Source organism: Pteropus alecto, unplaced genomic scaffold (assembly GCF_000325575.1).
Source record: "Pteropus alecto unplaced genomic scaffold, ASM32557v1 scaffold271, whole genome shotgun sequence".
Taxonomy (NCBI): domain Eukaryota; kingdom Metazoa; phylum Chordata; class Mammalia; order Chiroptera; family Pteropodidae; genus Pteropus; species Pteropus alecto.
The window spans coordinates 281,791-300,634 of NW_006430730.1; the positions used below are offsets into that span (position 1 = coordinate 281,791).

Sequence of the window (18,844 nt, forward strand, 5' to 3'; positions counted from 1 at the left end):
ATCTCAAGGAAAATCGAATGAATAAAGCCACTCATGCCCTGTGACTACCTCCTTCTCCGACCTCACGCCAATCTAAATGTGGGCTTGTTGCATCTCACCGCGGAGCTGAGAATCTCTAGGCCCACGATCTCAACTCCATCCTCAGGGACCCGCCCCCTCGGGAGAGTAGTGAGCAGGAAAGCCGGCCAGAGAGGACCACATACTATCCAGTGGGAAGTTCTCATCCACTCTGGCTCTCTCCGAGAAGCTGGGTTGGGGGCCAAGCGGACGATGGTTGCGGCGGCGACAGGGGAGGCAAACGGGTGCCCCCAGATCCACCTCCCGTACTCTCCACCTTCTAACCGAGACAGATCACCAAAACCCGCCCCAGATGCCTGGATCCAGACTCTGGGTCAGTACCCCAGGCTGCTGCCCTTGGCCCAATATCCAAAGCTCCTAATGACAGCCTCGATGAGACGAATCCTATTTCAGGACCCCCCACAATCCCAGGCCCAAGACCTTCGACTCACGACCGTGACCTCCTAAGCCAGTCACAAATCTCCAGACCAGGAACCCGAACCCCAGGCTCAGAATCGATCATGGGGCGGAACCAAGACTCTCTCCTACCAGAGCCAGGACCCTGTCCCCACACAAGACTGGGTCCGGGTCTCAGAACCTCTGTCCCCAGGCCAAGGCCTCGCCTTTCCGATCCCTGTCGAGCACCCCGATTCCAGCCCGTCCCAGTCTCTGACCCCCCAACCCCAACCCCAGCCCGCACCTGGCTTCATGGCGAGCGCTGAGGTGCGAGGATCAGGACTCTGCGGCGTCCAGGAGCCCCACGAGTCTCGGGCTTTCGCACGTGGAAAGGAGCGCAGGCGCGCGCGGACGTACGGCGTGTGACGCAACCACGCAGCCCCGCCCCCTTGAGCCTCAGGCCCGCCCAGAGCCCGGCGCGCGCCGGCACCGCCCCCTCTACTCCCCGCCGCGCTTCCTTTACTTGAGCTGCGGTCTCTACGCTAAATGCGCTTCCTGCGTCTGCCTTCTCATGTGCGAGCACTTCAGTAATCAGGACTCATCCCCAAGCCTTCGCAAGGGCCGTGCCCTGTGCCCTTCTTCTCTAGTCCTAGTTAACTCGTTAAGATCACCTCTACCCCGAAAAGCTTTCTCTGACCCATTTCCACCCCCATGAACGGGACTCTGGACTCCCATTCATACATTAGGAAAGCATTTACTGTCCACTTGTCTGTATCAGACACTGTTCTCGGAGCTGGGAATACAGCAGTGAACAAGACATACAAATCCCCATCCTCCCGGAGCTCATCTTCGAATGCGAAAGCAGATACCCAGCTAGTTACTAACGTTGAATGTTAGAAAGCAATAAGTGCTTTGAAGAAAAAAACCGCAGGGAAACGGGGAATAGGTTCCTTTGGGGGAGGGGTGACATTTCTCATAGGGCAATCGAGGAATGAGTCAAGTGACATTTGAACAGAAAGCTAAAGGAGGTGGGCAGTGAGGCATGCATTTATCTGGAGGAAGAAAGTTGCAGGCAAAGAGGGTTGTAGGTGCAAAGGCCCTGCGGCAGGAAAGGCGAGGAGGGTTGGAGAAACAGTGAGCAGCAGTATGGTTGGGGCAGAGTGAGCAGGGCAGAGCGGGAGTAGATGAAAGCAGAGGTGACAAGAAAAATTGTGTGGCGAGAACTTTAACTTTTACTTTGAATGAGATGGAGCTATGGAAGGGTCCCGAATAGGGAAGGGACACCATCTGACATGGGGTCACTGTGGCTGCATGTAGGAAACAGTGTGGGAGGAGGAGTGGGAACAGGAAGACCATGGAAGGGGCCCGCTGCAATGGATCAGGTAGGCGACAAGGATGGGCAAGATCGGAGTGCAGGCAGAGGAACGGGTGGAGAGTGAGCAGTTCTGCATAAGTATTGAGAATTTTATGCTTTGTAGTTTTTAATATTAATATTCATCGCTATATTCATTCACCAAAGCCAAACAAGTGCTACTATGAGAAATTACAACAACATCCGGGAGAAAGCACTGGTCTGTTCCATTCACTGTTGTATCACTCCATGCCTAGAACAGGTCCTGGCACAGAGCGGATGCTCAGTAAATTGTTGAATGAGTGAATGAACCCATGACGTTTTGAATTCTCTGGCAGGGTGTTCCAGAGCACAGAAACATTTCTGACAATTCGTTTAAATATTAAAATGGAAAATCTACTGAATCTATTCTGAATTTCCAGGAGCTGTGCAATAATTTAAATTGGCTCTGATTCAGGATAATGTTACTACTTATGGATTTTACTGTTTGCTTTCCAATCGAAAATTCTTTTTCCCTAAAGGACACAAATACTCAGGGTTCAGTGCAAATTTAAGGTCACCAGCTCTGTTTTCTGGAATCCTGGCATCGTCTGACTCTGGGGACTTCACCTGTCAACTTGCTGCTAAGATCTGAAATTCGCACTCTCACTGAGCAATTAGTGGGTACCTTTTGGTCTTGTGCTGGGGACACAACAGTGACTAAAATGGTGCCAGGCCCTGCCTTCCTGGAGCCGCCAGTCCAGTGGGGGAGACAGAATAGGACCTAGTGTCAGCCCAGAGAGGTCAGGGCCAGAACGGGGAAGGTACAGGCAGAATGGTTAAGGCGACCTGGGGGAGGCACTGAGGGCTTCTCCCAACATCTTCCTATATCTCGACTCCCTCTGAAGCTTCCTTTGACCTTCCTAGCTCTCCTTTGAAGATATGCCTTTCTGAGCAGCCCTTCCAAGCAAGGGCTGTTCCCCGCTTCTCAGCCCTCATGCCCACTGGGCCTGTGTGATGTGGAATAAGATCCTCTTCTCATTTCCACTTCTAAACCATTCTCTCTGCCTCCTCCCTAAGCCCTTAACTTTGAAGTTTATACTACAGCACCTGTTCCCACTCTCCTTGCCAGCTCTATCAACCCCCAAGTCATCGCACTCACATCAACATTTTAGCTCCAGGCTCCTTGCCACTCAGGCTGCTCCTATTATAATTCTTGGTGATTTGCAAATTCAAGTAGATGATCCTTTGAACATTCTGGCCTCTCGATGCCTTGGCCTCCTCTTCTCTGGCGATCTTGTCTTCCGCCCAACCCTTCCTTCCCACAGTCACACCTAGAATTTGTGCTGGGGACACAGTGATGAGTGACTGTGGCAGCCCAGAGGTCCCAGCCCGGTGGAGGAGAAAGACCAGTCCTCAGACAGTGACAACAGCCCTTACAGAATCTCAGTTCCACGCATCTCACCGTCTGCCCCTCACCTCCTGTCTCTCCCGCTCAGTCTCTCTAAAGCTATTGCTCCAACCATCCTTCAGCCTAAACGATTCACATTCACGAAGCTGACCACCTTTGCCCTGTCCCTCCCCTGCTCACGACCACACTACTCCCCGCACCCAGCCTGACTCCCTATCCATCGCTATCACCACTCCTTTGCTCATACCCTCACACTACGTACTTTTTTCTGTCTTTTTCATCCTATTGAGTCGACTTTCCACCTCCTCTACACCTGCACCCTGGCAGCTGAATGTGGATGGAGAAAAACACCTTCCCTACTCTGTCTGGTCTCATTTTGTGCTCATGACCACAAAGCCGAACACCGCCCAGCCATCCTATCACATGTCCCTAATGCATTCAATCTCCCACTTTATTTTTTTCCCCTATTAGTTTTATTGGTAACGTGTTAATTTTTAAACGTTTTATTAGGGCACAATTTACATATCATAAAATCCGCCGATTTTATGTATACAGTTCAATGAATTTCAGTAAATTTATACAATTGTGCAACCCTCGCCACAATCCAGTTTCAGAACACTTCCGTCACCCCGATTCATGCAAATGGAACCATACAATCTATCGTTTTCCATCAGGTTTTTGTCATTTGGCATCATGTTCCATGCTGTCGTGTTTATCGGTAGTTCATTCCTTTTAATTGCTGAGGATTCCATTTTACGGTATATCACCTTTCATTCATTCATCTGTTGATAGGCATTTGAGTTGTTTCCAGTTTGGGGCTATTATGAATAACGCTGCTATGAACATTCATGCACAAATACTTGTGTGGACATAAGCTTTCATTTTTCTTGAGAAGAGTCCTAGGAGTCAAGTGGCTGAGTCCCACAGTAAGAGTATGTTTATCTTTTTAAGAAATTGAGGCTATGGCCGTGCCACCCTGAACAAACCCGATCCCGTCTGATCTCGGAAGCTAAGCAGGATCGGGCCTGGTTAGTACTTAGATGGGAGACCACCTAGGAAAACCAGGTGCTGTAGGCATAAAAAATAAAAAAATAAAGGATGGTAAGCTGAAAAGGTCCTTGCAATCTGTGAGGTCACAAGAATTGCCTTGCCTAGAAAAAAAAAAAAAAGAAATTGACAGTTTTCCAAAGTCGTTGGATCTATTTTCTTGAAAGATTATTTTACACTTTCTCCTCTCTCATCGAACCCCGAAACCTCCTCCTTTCTTACTCCTAGCTGATGACCTCGCTTCCCATTTGAATGAGCAGAAGCGGTCACAAGAGAATTGCACTGTCCTGTCTCTGTATCTACCAGCCAAGTGCACCTGTCACCTCATATGCTATAAAAGACCTGTTTCTGTATTCATACACTTCACTTCTGACACCAAGTGCATGAGTTTTCCACAATAAAGGATTCTCCAATTCTCTGCAGACTCCAACTGGTGACTTACAAATTAGTTCAGTTCAGGCACTAACTACCTGGAGTTAGCATCAGACCTCGCAGGTTAAGGGCTCAGTCCACGACTGCCCCACTTCAGACACCAATGGCAAGTCCAGGCCACCCATATTTCTCACTGACTGGCTGTAAATGAGGTTTCCCAACCTTCTCTGTTTGATCATTTGCTAGAACATCTCACAAGACTCAGGAAAATGTATTACTTACTGTTACTGGTTTATTGTTATAAAGGCTACAACTCAGGATCAGCCAAAATGAAGAGATGCATAGGGCAAGGCATGGAAGAAGCAGCATGGAGCTTCCGTGCCTTCTCTGGGTGTGCCACCCTCCGGGCACCAAGCTGGAAGCTCTCCGAATCCCGATGTTTAAAATTTTTATGGAGGCTTCATTAGCTAGGCACGGCTGCTTAAGTCATTAGCCATTCGTGACTAACTCAATCTCCAGTCCCCCTTCTGTTCCCAGAGGTGGGTGGGCGGGTGCCGCAAGTTCTAACCTTCTAGTCACATGATTGTCCTTTCTGGAGAAGTTTTCAGCCTAACGCAAGGTGCCTGAAATTGAACACATAGCAGGTACTCAAACATATTTATTAGAATGAAGGAATGGCCACAGTGGTGTCCTAAGGGCTAGTGCCGCATACACATGTCACTGAAAAACTAAATTAGGACCAAGTAGATAGAACTCTTCAGAGGCTGTTATGACTGGGACTTTCACAACTTGATTAATTTAAAAAAATGTTTTTAACAAAATGTTAAATCCTACAGAAACCCACATTTACTTATCATCCAGTTGCAACAATCAACATTTCATCAGCCTTATCTATTGCCCCACCTTTTTTGCTAGAGTATTTTAAAGCAAATTCCAATATTATGGGGCTCTTTGACCCCATCTACTTAAATATGCATCTCTTAAAAGAAAAGAACATTTTCTTACATTATCACAGTTAACGAAATTAACGAGAAGTCCTTTTGATAATCTAGTAACATGTCCATATTCATATTTCCTCAACAGCCTAAAATATGTGATTTTTGAAAATTGCTTCTTGTGCAAATCTGAGTCTGGGCAAGGTCCTCGCATACTTTGTCTTCTCCCACCCCGCTTCTCTCTCTGTCTCTCTGTCTCTCTGTCTCTCTGTCTCTGTCTCTCTGTCTCTCTCTCTCTCTCTGATACACACACACACACACACACACACACACACACAACACACGAACCCATTTTCTTTGCTCCAGGATCTTCAGAGGTTACAATTTATTAATTTTAAAACTGTTTTTTTGGAATTACAAGATGCTTACAGAAAAGTTCACGTCACTGTGCAGCTTTATGAGTTATCACAAAGGAAATAATCCACATAACCACCGCCCAGGTCAACAGATATTATCCGTGCCCCAAAGCCCATCGTGCCCCTTCTCTTACGTCTCCTTTATTACGTACGCTTTTCTAACCTTGCTTTCTTCCCTTCCCCATATATCTTGGAGATCACTCCAGATCAGGGTCTAGAGATAGTTCCTATTTTTCATCTGCATAGCTGTCCATCATGGAGATGAAGCGTAGACAGACTCAGATGTCTGTCAGTCTCCTCCTGACAGACGTCTGAGTCGTTGCAGTCTTTTTCCATTATGAAGGGGGCTTTGATGAACAGCCTCGGCCTTACATCCTTTTATTGTCATTGTGTCTTTGGGTTGGATTCCTAGAGGTGAGAGTCCTGGGTCAAGAGAAAACACACCTGTAATTTTGCCAGATGCTGCCAAGTTGCCCTGTGTTGGACTTACACATTTGCACCCGCACCTAAGATGTGACAGTATTCTTTTCCTCATAGCCTTCCCAATAAATATATTGTCGAGTTTTTCTATTTTTACCTATCTGATAAGTGAGAAGTGGTGTCTCAGGACAGTTTAATTTGCATTTCTCTGAATATAGGTGGGATCGAGCATTTCTTATCTTTAGGAACAATTTGTATTCCTTTTTCTATGAACTATTTCTTCTTTATTTTTAGGACCTTTTTCTATGAACTTTTTCTATGAACTTCCTTTTTCTATGAACTTTTTCTTCTTTATTTTTAGGACCTCTTGATTCTTTTTCTCAAAAGGAGATTGAGCCTAGGTGGGACTCAACGGCTAGAGTCAGTGGAGTCAGACGGGCCCGGAGACACTTCTGGAAGTAATATCACGATGGCTGCCCCAAAGAGAGCCCCAAGTTCAGTTCAAATTTGTATCGGTTGTTAACGATGGGACTGGAAAAAAGACATTTGCGAAACGTCATCTAACTGGTGAATTTGAGAAGAAGTATGTAGCTATCTTGCGTGTCGAGGTCCACCTACTGTGTTCCACGCCAGTGGAGGACCTACCAAGTTCAACGTGTGGGACACGGCTGGTCAGGAGAAGTTTGGTGGACTGACAGGTGGCTATTACATCCAAGCCCGGTGTAACGTTTGATGTAACTTACAAGAATGCGCCTAACTGGCATGGAGATTTGATCCGAGCATGTGAAAACATCCCACCGTGTGGTGTGGCAATGAAGTGGATATCAAGGACAGGAAAGTTAAGGCAAAATCAATTGTCTTCCACTGGAAGAAGAACCTTCAGTACTGTGACATTTCAGCCAAAAGTAACCACAACTTTGAAAAGCGCTCCCTCTGGCTTGCTGGAAAGCCGATGGGAGTTTGTTGGCTTGCCTGCTCTCGCCCCACCGGAGGTTATCACGCACCCAGCTATGACAGAATCGCATGAGCACGATTTAGAGGTTGCTCAGACAACTACTCTGCTGATCTGCTGATGAGGATGACGACCCGACCCGTGAGAAAGTGAAGCTGGAGCCCAGCGCCAGAAGTCTAGTTTTATAGGCGAGGGTCTTGAGTTATCGGTGGCGCAGCGTGTTTGCCACATTATTATCTAGCTAACAGAACATGTGCTTAAGCTTTGAGATGCTGAAGGAGATGAATGGGCTTCGGAGCGAATGTGGCAGTTAAAGTACTTTCATGTTTTGGACCTGCATATTTAGCTGTTTTGGGACGCAGTGTTCTTATTGAGTTTCTTTTTCCTTTTCCTTTCTTGCCTTTTTCTTTTTTTAATTTACACCTACAGCACCTAGTCTTCCTAGGTGGTCTCCCATCCAAGTACTAACCAGGCCCGACCCTGCTTAGCTTCCGAGAACAGACGGGATCGGGCTTGTTCAGGGCGGCGTGGCTGTAGACCATGGACCGTGGCTCCACTGGGGCGTGACCCCAGGACCTTCTGTGTGTAAAGCAGACGTGCTAACCGCTACACCATGGAACCATGTCCCCTTATTGAGTTTCCATTGCAGGACCGCTACAGTCACATCACAATACTCAGAGGTGAAACCTTGTTTGTTACTGTTATTCCCGTTCCTTTTCATTTAGGATCAGAATAAAGTTGTATTTTAAATATAAAAAAAAAAAAGTCAATGGAAAGGAACAGCTTTGGTAATAATATCTGGATTCAAATCTAGGCTCTATCATTAGAAACCGTTAGCCTGGGCAAGTTATTTAACTTCACTAAGCCTGTTTCTTTGTATCTGTACTTATTTTGCGGGGTTGTGAAGCTGAGAAATGCTGTACATGAATAACCTGACACAGTGAAGGCATTCGACGCATTTGGAGTTCTTTTTCTGTCAATTGCCTGTTTACAGTCTCAACCATTTTTTTTCTAATTGGGCTGTTGTCTTTTTTTGTATCGATTTGCAGTAGCTCTTTGCATATTGCGGATATGAATCCTTTATTAGTTTAGATACGTTCCCAATCTTTCCTCCAAGTTGTTGTCAGTCATTTGTTGATTCAAGTACATACTGAGCGCTTACTCGGTGCCAGGTGCTGGCCGTAAAATGGCGAGTGAAGCAGACACAGTCTCTGCCCTTGAGTTACTTCTAATTGGGCAGAAAGTCAACTAAAAGTAATTTTAAAGTGAAGGAAAGAAGCAAGCAAGCCTCTGGGACAGAGGGTCGCAGAGGGAATCCACTTCAAGTAAGGTTATCACGGAAGGGCTCTCTAAGGTAGTAACATGAGAGCTGACGTTCGAAGGACGAGAAGCAGCTCGTTGTGTGATGAATGGAGAGAACAGCGTATGGCAAAGGACTGAAGTGGAAAAATTAGGCATGTTCAGTACAGTGAACGATCAGGTTCCCAAGCCATAATTGGCAAGGAGGGCGGTGACAGATGCGTCAGAAGAGACTGGCAGCGGTCTTGTAGGACGAGGTAAAGGAATTGGACTTTATCATAATAGAAATGTATGGCCGATGGTTCTATTTTCAGAAATGTATGGCTGTGAGAATGGATCATAGGAGGGGAAAAGCAGATAGCATATTGGTGTGGCTGACGTGAGTTAGGATGATAAGGCAGGCAGGCAGATTTCAGGTATATTTTGACACATTCCAGCAGGATTTGTTAGTCTGTTGAGAGGGAGAACTCAAGAACCAAAGGAGAGGGAGAACTCAAGAACCATTCCCCGTTCTCCGGCTGCTGGACTGAGTACTGGGGTGGGAGGAGTAGGGACAGGTTGGGAGAGAAGAGAGGCTTCAGTTTTTGCCTTGTGGATTGGACGAACACATCGAATCCTCACTCCAACTCTGTGAGGTGGGTACTATTATTAACTCTACCTTAAATAGGATGCTATTGACTGAATGTCTTTGTCCCCTTGAAATTCATATGTTAAAATCTAATTCCCAAAATGATAGTATTAGAAGGTGGGGCCTTTGGGAGGTGATTAGGTGATGAAGAGATTAGCACTCTTATAAAAGAAGCCCCAGAGAACTTGCTTGCCCTTTTGCCGTCTATGGACCAGGAAGAGGGCCCTCCCCAGACACTGAATCTGCTGGTGCCTTGATCTTGGACTTCCCAGTCTCCAGAACTGTGAGAAATAAATTTCTGTTGTTTATAAGCCACCCATTCTATGGTACTTTGTTGCAGAAGCCTAAATGGACTAAGACATGTGAGGAAACCAAGTGACAGAGAAATTGACTTGCTAGGGTTATAAATGATAAAGCTAGGAGCTATTTTTCTTTCCATTTTCTATTCCTTCCCTCTATCCAATCATTCATCTTTTCATCTACCCATTCTTCTAATCTCTGTCTTCCCATTTCCTCACCCACCCTTCTCTCAGTCCATCCATGCATCCATCCATCCATCCATCCATCCATCCATCCATCCATCCATCCATCCATCCATCCTCTCACACCCCAATAAACATTCACCATGTGCTAGATGCCCCAGGCATCTGACACCTGCTCTGCAGAAAGAAAAGTCAGAAATAAGAAGGCGTAAGACAGACAGATCGGCATGTAGCTTAGCTTATGGTATTTATTCAATGCTCTCACAGTTGGCCTCAGTGGCTCAGCAGGGAAGGGCACACAGCGACATGGTGAGTCCTTCCATTACTGCAACCGCTGGGGTTCAGGTGCTGAAGTCCTCGTTCCCAGTGGATGACTTGTCAGCCATTGCTGCAAGAGACAAACACTTAGCACTTCCTCTTGCAGACTGAGCATCCACCCCTGACTGCCCCTTCCCATGAGGCCCCGGGTGCCTCTGCCCCAAGTAGCCTGGCCTCCAGGCTACATCCTCACCATGGGGAGAAGTCCTGTGCTCTCCAGCTCTCCACCGTTGTATTCCCCTGGGAGCCATGCCCATCATTGGTCTGGTCCCCATCAAAGTTTCCGCAGGCCCCACACAGCATCCCAGCATGGTCACTGCTGACCACCACAGCCAGCTGCCCATTGGTACCCAGCTGCACCTGGACCCCTGCCTTCTGCTGGACCAGCACAGAGCCATCAGGATTCCGACTCACGAACACGGATGTTAACACCTCAGCTGGGAGATCCACTCGGAGACCATTCACCTGGTGGTAGTGGTGGGGCGGGGGACGCAGGGGTGAGGCCAGAGCCACATAAGAGCTGGGGTGTTACCAGGATGGAGACTCCAAGCAAGATGACTAGTGCAAGGAGCAAACGCCAAGAGGCAGATGCTGAAAGAGATGAAGACCTGGAAGGAGGCACTGTATGGGGAGGTAGATATATAAGATAGTTGGCGATTTGGATGGACAGATAGGAGGCTAGAGAATGGGTGGGTGGAGGGATGGATCGGTGGGTAAACATGCATGTACACAACATTCCAAGGGAGGCCGCGGGGGTGGGGGGATGCACTTTGTACCAGATAGATAAACGAACCAATCCCAGTGTCATCCTGTCTGGTTCTAGTTTTCAAAATAAAAGAACACTTGAGCTTGTCCTGTAAGTTACTGGTTCCCTAACGAAAGCAACTTCTCCCTTATTTTTTCAATGCTGATGTCTGGAGACAAGTAAGGACCTAGCAAGCATAATAATCATGTGAGAAAATGACTCTTTCTCAATCACAGGCTGTGGACCTGGCAACCTTGGTAACCTTGTGAGTTTTTTTTCCTTTAAATAACTGTTGTCTGTCTCCCTTAACGAGTTCATCTCTCTAAAGTTAGACTCCCTAGAGAGAAGAGTCCTTTTTTTCTAAGTGCTTTTGTGTCTGAGTCTTCTTCTGCCAGATGATTGGAGAGACGAAAGCAACTTCTCCCTTATTTTTTCAATGCTGATGTCTGGAGACAAGTAAGGACCTAGCAAGCATAATAATCATGTGAGAAAATGACTCTTTCTCAATCACAGGCTGTGGACCTGGCAACCTTGGTAACCTTGTGAGTTTTTTTTCCTTTAAATAACTGTGGCTGGAAGGAGGGAAGGAAGAAGGGATGGATGCAGCGAAGGAGAGATGGAGAGGTGAATGGAACGTTTAGCCAGGCTGCAAGCTTTAAAAGTACAGTCACCTGCGTTAGCCAGCCCATGGCCTGGAGTAGAGCGAACAGGGCTGAATGTAGTCACAAAACCAGACTTTCTCTAGGTACCCTACAGGTGCCAGGCCTGATCTGGGTCCTGGGGACAAAGTGATGACCAAGATGGACAGGATCCCTGCCCACCTGTGGATTACATTCTAGTGACGAAGAAAGGTGACAAGCACAAAAAATGGGTAACGTCTGATAGTGATAAGTGCCTTGAAGGAAATAAGAGAGAGTAACAGCATCAAGACGGATGCAGAGCGAGAGCATGCGCAGATAGTCAGGAAAGGCCCGTCTGCAGAAGCCGTGCTGGAACCGGGACCTGGAGCACGAGAAGAGCCAGCCCTTAGAGGATCGCGGAGAAGAGCGCTGAGCCAGTGGGAACAGCAAACGCGAAAGCCCCAAGGTGGGAACGAGCTTGGTCTGCTGTACAGATAGCATAAAGGCCAGCGTGGCCTGTCGTTAGCATAGCTAATGAGGGAAGGAGGTGTAGGACATGGGGTTGGAGAGCCAGAAGGAGTCAGATCACACGAGGGAGGCCTTGTGGGTCATGGAAGGGAGGTGGCTCGAGGTTGGAACGCTGTTCTGGGACGCCACTGTAGAGGTTTATGCAGCAGAATGACCTGATTTGTTTCACGTTTTTAGAACATCTATCCACTGTGTAGAGAATCGTTTCTTGATTGAGATGCAAGAGGAGGTGTCTGTTAACCTAAATTATGGATCAAGCAGATGGCCAGGGAAAAGGAGTGACTGGGCCAGATTACTCTGAAGAGAGAACTCCCGTCCCCCTGCCTCCGACGGGGCTGAGTGTGAGTCCATCTCCATGCACTGGCGGTGTAGACCGCCCGCTGGGGGAGGAGGGTGGAGCATCTCCTCGGCGGGCCCGGAAGACGCCAGTGGATGCCTCTGCAATCAACACACAGGTTCTGAAACACAGGCACCCTCGTCTGGGAACTTTGGTGCGGCCAGACGTCTGGGTTTGGGTCTTGGGCTCTACCACGTGGGCCACGAACAATCAGGCTATGAGTGGGCATTAGCCCATCAGCTAGGCCGAGCAGACCCTCTCTCTCAGAAATCTGAACTTGGGGTGGTGAGAAATACAGAGTTCGGCAAACGCAAAGCAGTTGTAAATGAAAGGAAGTCAGGAGGCGGAAGGGAGGGGGCCCTGGGGCCGCAAGGGACTCATGAGGCCAATGAGGACAGGCATCAGGGGTTCCCGAGAGCAAGCGGAAGGACAACTGAGGGGAGAGTCAAGTGGCCCGGAACGGACAGAGCCTGGGGAAGTTCCCGTGGGAGCACTGCACTTGGAATTCGCCCTGGCAGCTGTCACGTAGGCACGACCGGCCCCTGGTTCTCATCAAAGTGGCTAAGAGCACAAGCAGTGGTGGGTGCAAACCTGCAGCTCCCAGGCACTCTCAGAGTGACTTGAGTAAATGAGCGCATCTTCTTGGGCCCTAGTTTCCTCCCTGTGTAAAATGGGGATAATAGTCTCTGTCTCGTGGAAATATTATAGAGAATCATGGAGAATATAGCTGATCTGGAGAATGGCAAGTCTAAATGATGGAGGTATAAACCCAGATAATACTGTCAGGCACCTGGATCCAGCCATGCCTGAGGCTCTACTCCTGGATGTTCTAGTTATGTGGGCCAATAAATTCACTTTGCTCAAGGCGATTTGAATTCAGTCTTCTGTCTGGATTAACACCAACATCAAAACTGGTAAGTTACTTGAGTGCATTTTTGCACCTCAAGAACTCAGTCAGGACAGAGGGACTAAGTTTGGAATATTGAGACCAATACGAATCCAGAGGCCAAACCGCAGAGACTTGGATAAAGAAAACACATAGCAAGACGGGCAGGCAGCCAGGAATGGACGGACACTGCCACAGGAAGACGAAAGCCCGGGGGAGACATGTCCCCCCAACCCCCACCCCGGGGCCAAGGCTTACCCACACGCCCTTGCGTGGTGTCACAGTCACCAGTCCGCCTTGGAAGAAGATGTGAGCTTGGCTCACAGCTTCCACTTTGCCGTGGCAGGAATGGACATCAGCGAGCACACGGTACCAGGGGACGGTCTTCTGAGGTCCCGGGCAGCGGGAAGAGAGCTCGTAGATGCCGGGGATGCTGATGGCACTGTGGGCCCCATCGAACGTGGTGAGATTGGTGCCCACAGAGAGAGTGCAGAGACTAGGGGGGACCCAGCAGTCCCGGGCCCCGGCCTCGACCTCGCATACGTGGCCGAGAGGACAGCCGGTCGCCTGGCACGTCAGGCCGGTGCTTGGGGAGCAGGAACAGCGCTCGGTGCAGTCTGAGCTCAGCAGGGAGGAATTCACCTGTGCACAGAAGGGGACCAGGGAAGGGCGGTGTGGAGGGTTGTGACGATGGCCACAATCCTTCCACCCTCTGGATCCATGCAGGTGACTCTGCCACGACTCCCATGAAGAAATGGAGCTTATTTCCCCTTCCCCACGAATCTGGGGGTGGTCTTAAGACTACGCTTTGGTTATCACAATGCAGCAGAAGCAATGCTGTGCCAGGTTCAAGCCTAAACCTCAAGAGACCTCACAGCTGCCTTCTCTCTTTCTCTCCCCACCCCCCGCCTCCCTCTCTCCCAGCCCAAACTGCAGGGTTGCAGAATTGTGGACTGTACAAATAATTGTTTTATGCTACTATGTTCTGGAGGAGTCTGTAAGCTGGCAAAAGCTAACTGACCCTGGTGGGGTGGGCAGGAAGCATCGCAGCAGCAGCTTAGAAACCCAATTCCAGGAAACGACTTTCTCCTGTTTTTTTCCTGCCTGACTGGCTGTTCATCCTTCACCGCATTTTCAAGTTCTCCTGGTTTCCCAAATCCTAACAATACCTTGCCTGGGGCTCCACCCTCAGACCTTTCTTTGTCTACCTACATTCACCACCTGGTGATTTCATCAAATCTCACGGAAAAGTACAAGCAGAGTCTCATCCTCACTTGGACTCTGGCCCAAGGGGATGACTGTTTTAGAGGACTTTATTGGGACAACCGCTAAAATTTGAATAAAATCTTTGGATTACATAATAGTATTGAATCCGTGTTAATTTCCTGATTTTGAATTGTACTCTGGTCATATTAAATGAATTTCCTTAGTCTTGGGGAATCCATGCTAAAGTATTTAAAGGTAAAGGTGTCTACATCATATTCTCAAATGATTCAGAAAAAAAAATCATATATATATGTATTTATATAGAGGGAAAAAGTCAATAGTTGAAAACCTGAATGAACGGTATGCAAGAGTTCTTTGTATTATTCTTGTGGTTTTCTTAAGTTTGAATTCTTTAAAAGTTTGAAAACTTTACAATAAATAAAGAAATGTAATAAATAAGTAACAACTCTATACTGATCACTCCCACATTTGTATCTCCAGCCCAGACTCACAGATCCAAGAAACCTAATACAGGCAGAATGGTCCAGGCTGGGACGGAAAAGGACAGGGGGCTGTGGGAGTCCAGCCTAGGGGATCAAGGAGGGCTTCCTGTAGGTGGTGAGACCTGAAGGAAGAGGCAGAAGTCTGGCATCTCCGTCCCCAGGAGTCCTGTACTCCCAGACCCTCTAGCCTACCTTTGTGCCCTTGATAAAACTCTGATGAATTTCCTTTATTTGATAAATATGCAAACTCAGTGATTAGTAAGAGCTCAAAAAACATCAATAACAAACATAAACCAGCTATCAGCTTTCAAGTAATTAAACTATCGTTAGCTGCGCTACCTGCTGTTCTGTTGTAAACTGCTCTTATTGTTACTGCATGTGATGAACACGGAGGGGAGGGCGAGGCCCAGGGCTCAGTGTGTGTCTTCCATGTGCAATCGCACCCACCCTCAGACACCTATGGCACCAGGATGATGATAAGTCCCATTTTATGCATGAAGAAAATGAGGTGGAATAACAGCTCCCCGCCCCCAACCTACCCAAAGATACCGGGTCCTAATGCCTGGAGCCAGTAACTACTACCTCACATGGAAAAAGGGTGTTTACATTAGGCTGATGCTATTAAGGATCTTGAGCTGGAGAGATCACCCTGGATTACCTGACTGGGCCTTAAATGCAGTCATGTGTATCCTAAGGATACACACAGAGGAGGGGGAATGTGACACAGAAGCAGAAACGGCAGAGACGAGACAAGCCAAGGAATGCCTGCAGCCACCAAAAGCTGCGAGAGGCAGGGAGAAGGTCCTTCCAGAGCCTCTGAAGACAGTGGCGCCCTGAGGACACCTTGGTTTTTGACCCAGTTATGTGATTTCTGATTTAAGGCCTTTAGAACTGTGGGAGGATAAATTTCTCTTGTTCTAAGCCACCAAGTTCATGGTCATTTGTCACAGCAACCACAGGCAACTAATACAAGAACATCACTAGCACTGGTCACACGGCTGGGAAATGCTGGCCGCTTCTCGGTCCCCAACCTTGAGGGGGTCGGCACAGAAGCTCTGAGTCTTCCGCAAGCCCCTCCACCCTCCCCGCCCATCTCGAGACCCCGCTCACCGGCAAGTACCGGCCATCATGGGTGCAGCCGCAGTCCTGGACGGGGACACAGATGCCCTGGGAGAGCAGGAAGTGGTCATCGCACTCGCAGCCCTCAAAGCAGCGGCTGGTGCAGCCCATGAGGCCGGAGAGGGCGGCACAGGAGCCCGGGCAGGAGCGTGTGCAGACGGAGTAGTGGCTGTGGGCAGGGCACTGGAGTGCTGTGGGGACAGGAGGCAGGGTGGGGTCACGCCTGCACCCAGACACTGAGGAAAGAAAGGGCCCACTGCCCACCCAGCCCTGGGGACACAAGCAGCGAAGACGGCCCCAGGCCTCACTCTATGGAGCTCATATCTGTGGGACAGACACTGCTGGCCCAGCAGAGGGGTCAGGGCCGGGATGAGGCAAAACAGAGCTGAGGACCCAGGGGAAGCATCCGGGCTCTGGCCCTGGGCTGCAGCTGAACAACTGCTGGATGGTGTGGCTGTGCCAAGATGAGGACCAGAGTCAGAGAACAGGAGGATGGGGTTTGGGGAGAAATGCCGATGTCACATGAGAACACAGCAGGGGTGAGGGACCCTGAGAACACCCAGGGGAAAGTATCCAGAGGCCACTGAGCCCTGAAGCTGGCAGGCAGGAGAAGTTCAGGGCCGGAGGCAGGTGATATCTACACCAAGCACTGAAGACAAATCTAAGGCTGCGGAGCTGGATGACCGCCCTGGGCGCAGGTCCTGCCCTGGAGAGAACCGAGGTGACACAGCCCTGCTCTGGGGGTGCGAGGGGCCACTGCCGCGTTCTGGGGAGTGGGAGGGGACACAGCCCTGCCCTGGGGGTTTGAAGGATAACCCCTGACTGAAGGGGTCTGAGAGGTGCAGTCCTGGGACCTGAGGGGGCTGCAGCCTTGTCCTGGGGTATCTGAGGAAATATGGTCCCTTCCTGGGTGGGGACTGGGTAAGCCGAGGACTCAGGCTTTGTCTTATGAGCTTCGGACCTGTCACCCTGCCCTCCCACGTCACCATGGAAAGGTCCAGGATGAGCCCTGAGGAAGAGCTGGTCTGGGTTTTGGGGCGCCCCCCTCCCCGCAAAGGCGTCTGGGAAGGGCCAGTCGGCGGCCGAGGGGAGCCAGCAGGGCGTGCTGTGGGATGGGGGGAGAGCCCTTCACAGGGAGATGCAGACAGGACAGGGCACGGGTTAGGGGATGTCCCCGAGCCTGGTCTGGGGTCCTTTGGGGGTCCTACGGACACTCACGGCAGAAGCTGTCTGTCCTCCAGGGCTTCACGGCCATGCCAGCTGCCTGGCAGGCCGCGGTGTAGGCAGCCAGGCTGCGGCAGAGGAACGTGCTGTTGCCCTTCTGGGCACACATGTCGTACACGCACTGGCGGAAGTACTCAGAGGGGCTCAGTGCTGCGTGGCAGGCCACGAAGGGGCCCTGGGGGTCCTTGAGCTGGCCGCAGACCTTGACGCTCTCATAGGGCGCCGTCTCCTCTGCGAAGCACACAGGACAGCCCTGGGGCCCGCAGCCCTCGCCACAGCCCTGGGAGGAGCTGGGCGCCCGCCATGCAGCTCCGAAGGCGTACACGCTGGAGGCCACAGCACCACTGGGTAGGACAAAGTCGTCGCTCCAATTGCCATTGAAGTTCCCACAGAGGCCGCAGAGCCGGCCCCGGAAGGAACTGGGGATGGATATGAGGACATGGGCATCGCCATCAAAGAGAAGCCGCAGTTTCTTGGTGGTCTGTAGCACCATGTTCCGGCCCTCGGCAGTCACCCGCACGTGGCCCACAGCCACAGGCAGGGCCACCGTCTCGCCGTCCACAGTGACCTGGGTGGAAGGGTCAGTTGGGTCAAGGACTCAGAACCACAGGTAAGGCAGTCCCCTTAAGATGCCCAGGGTGGAGCTGTGTCCCTCTCAGTCCCTCTGGGGTGGGGCGTGTCCCCCACAGCTTCCCAGGGCAGAGTAGTATCCCTCTCACAGCCCCCAGAGAAGGGCTATGTGCCCTTCGCACCCCTAGGACAGATGTGTGTCCCACTCAGTCCCCTCGGGGCAGGATTATATGCCCCTCAGAACTCCCAGAATGGGCCCTGTACCCCTCAGAGCCCCCAGGGCAGGGCCATGTCCCCATCAGACCCTCGAAGCAAGGCCACGTCCACTCACCTGCGGGCCCTTAGCCAGGCTCACAACCTGGCCAGCCACAGTGACGAGCAGGCGTTGTGGGTCTCCGGCTGCATTCTTCTCAAGCACAATGGCAAAGTCCTCGTCCTCGGGCTGTGGGTGGCAGACTTGGGCCAAGACATAGGAGCAGGAGCCATGCAGATCATAGGCACGTCCATCGAGGGTAACGTAGTGGATGCCCCCATTGGCCAGGCAGCGGCCACAGCCTGGAGAGTGACAGGCCTGGACGCCATCCTCTACGCGACACTCTTCATAGGGCCTGCAGGCTGTGTCCTCCTGGCAGCTGACCTGGCCACCCGGCCCACACTCACAGCGTCGCTCGCACTGGGGGCCTGGGTAGAAGGCCTCGCCCAGTGGGTAGTAGTGGCCCTCGTGGAGGCAGCCACACTGGCCCACGGGCACACAGGTGTCGCCACTGAGCACGAAGCCAGCATCACAGACGCAGCCCTCGCGGCAGGCTGGCTTACAGCCCTCAGGCACCGAGAGGCTGGGGCAGCTCACAGGGCAGGAGTCGCCGCAGACCTCGTAGTGGCTGTGGGCAGGACACTGGAGGGCTGTGGGGACGAGAAGAGAATGAGCCGGGGGGAGGCACAGAGTGAGGGAACTCGCCCACGTGGACTTGTATGTGCTGCCTGAGCATAGTTCACGAGTGACTCTGTGCAGGGACGAGTGGGGTGTTGAACCCAGCACATCT

The 18,844-nt window shown here is 50.5% G+C and overlaps 2 protein-coding genes, 1 non-coding gene and 1 pseudogene across 3 annotated transcripts in view; 1 reads left to right on the forward strand and 3 right to left on the reverse strand.

Annotated features, from left to right (window-relative positions):
- Positions 1-883, reverse strand: part of FBL (fibrillarin) — a 9,902-nt gene extending 9,019 nt beyond the window's left edge. The window contains exon 1 of the mRNA XM_006905401.3: positions 758-883. Coding sequence (XP_006905463.1) covers positions 758-767 — 10 coding nt within the window. The 5' untranslated portion in view covers positions 768-883. The remainder of the gene's footprint in view (positions 1-757) is intronic.
- Positions 884-4,152: 3,269 nt separating this feature from the next.
- Positions 4,153-4,271, forward strand: LOC112484387. Its single transcript, XR_003048015.1, has one exon. It is a non-coding gene; the product is annotated as a 5S ribosomal RNA (ribosomal RNA).
- A 3,485-nt stretch (positions 4,272-7,756) lies between these two features.
- Positions 7,757-7,875, reverse strand: LOC112484519 (annotated as a pseudogene).
- A 2,118-nt stretch (positions 7,876-9,993) lies between these two features.
- The window catches only part of FCGBP (Fc fragment of IgG binding protein), a 37,183-nt gene continuing 28,332 nt past the window's right edge, over positions 9,994-18,844 (reverse strand). The window contains exons 16-21 of the mRNA XM_006905432.3: positions 18,133-18,704; positions 17,226-17,799; positions 15,999-16,198; positions 13,438-13,821; positions 10,257-10,528; positions 9,994-10,133 (exon numbers count right to left, since the gene is read on the reverse strand). Coding sequence (XP_006905494.1) covers positions 10,124-10,133; positions 10,257-10,528; positions 13,438-13,821; positions 15,999-16,198; positions 17,226-17,799; positions 18,133-18,704 — 2,012 coding nt within the window. The 3' untranslated portion in view covers positions 9,994-10,123. The remainder of the gene's footprint in view (positions 10,134-10,256; positions 10,529-13,437; positions 13,822-15,998; positions 16,199-17,225; positions 17,800-18,132; positions 18,705-18,844) is intronic.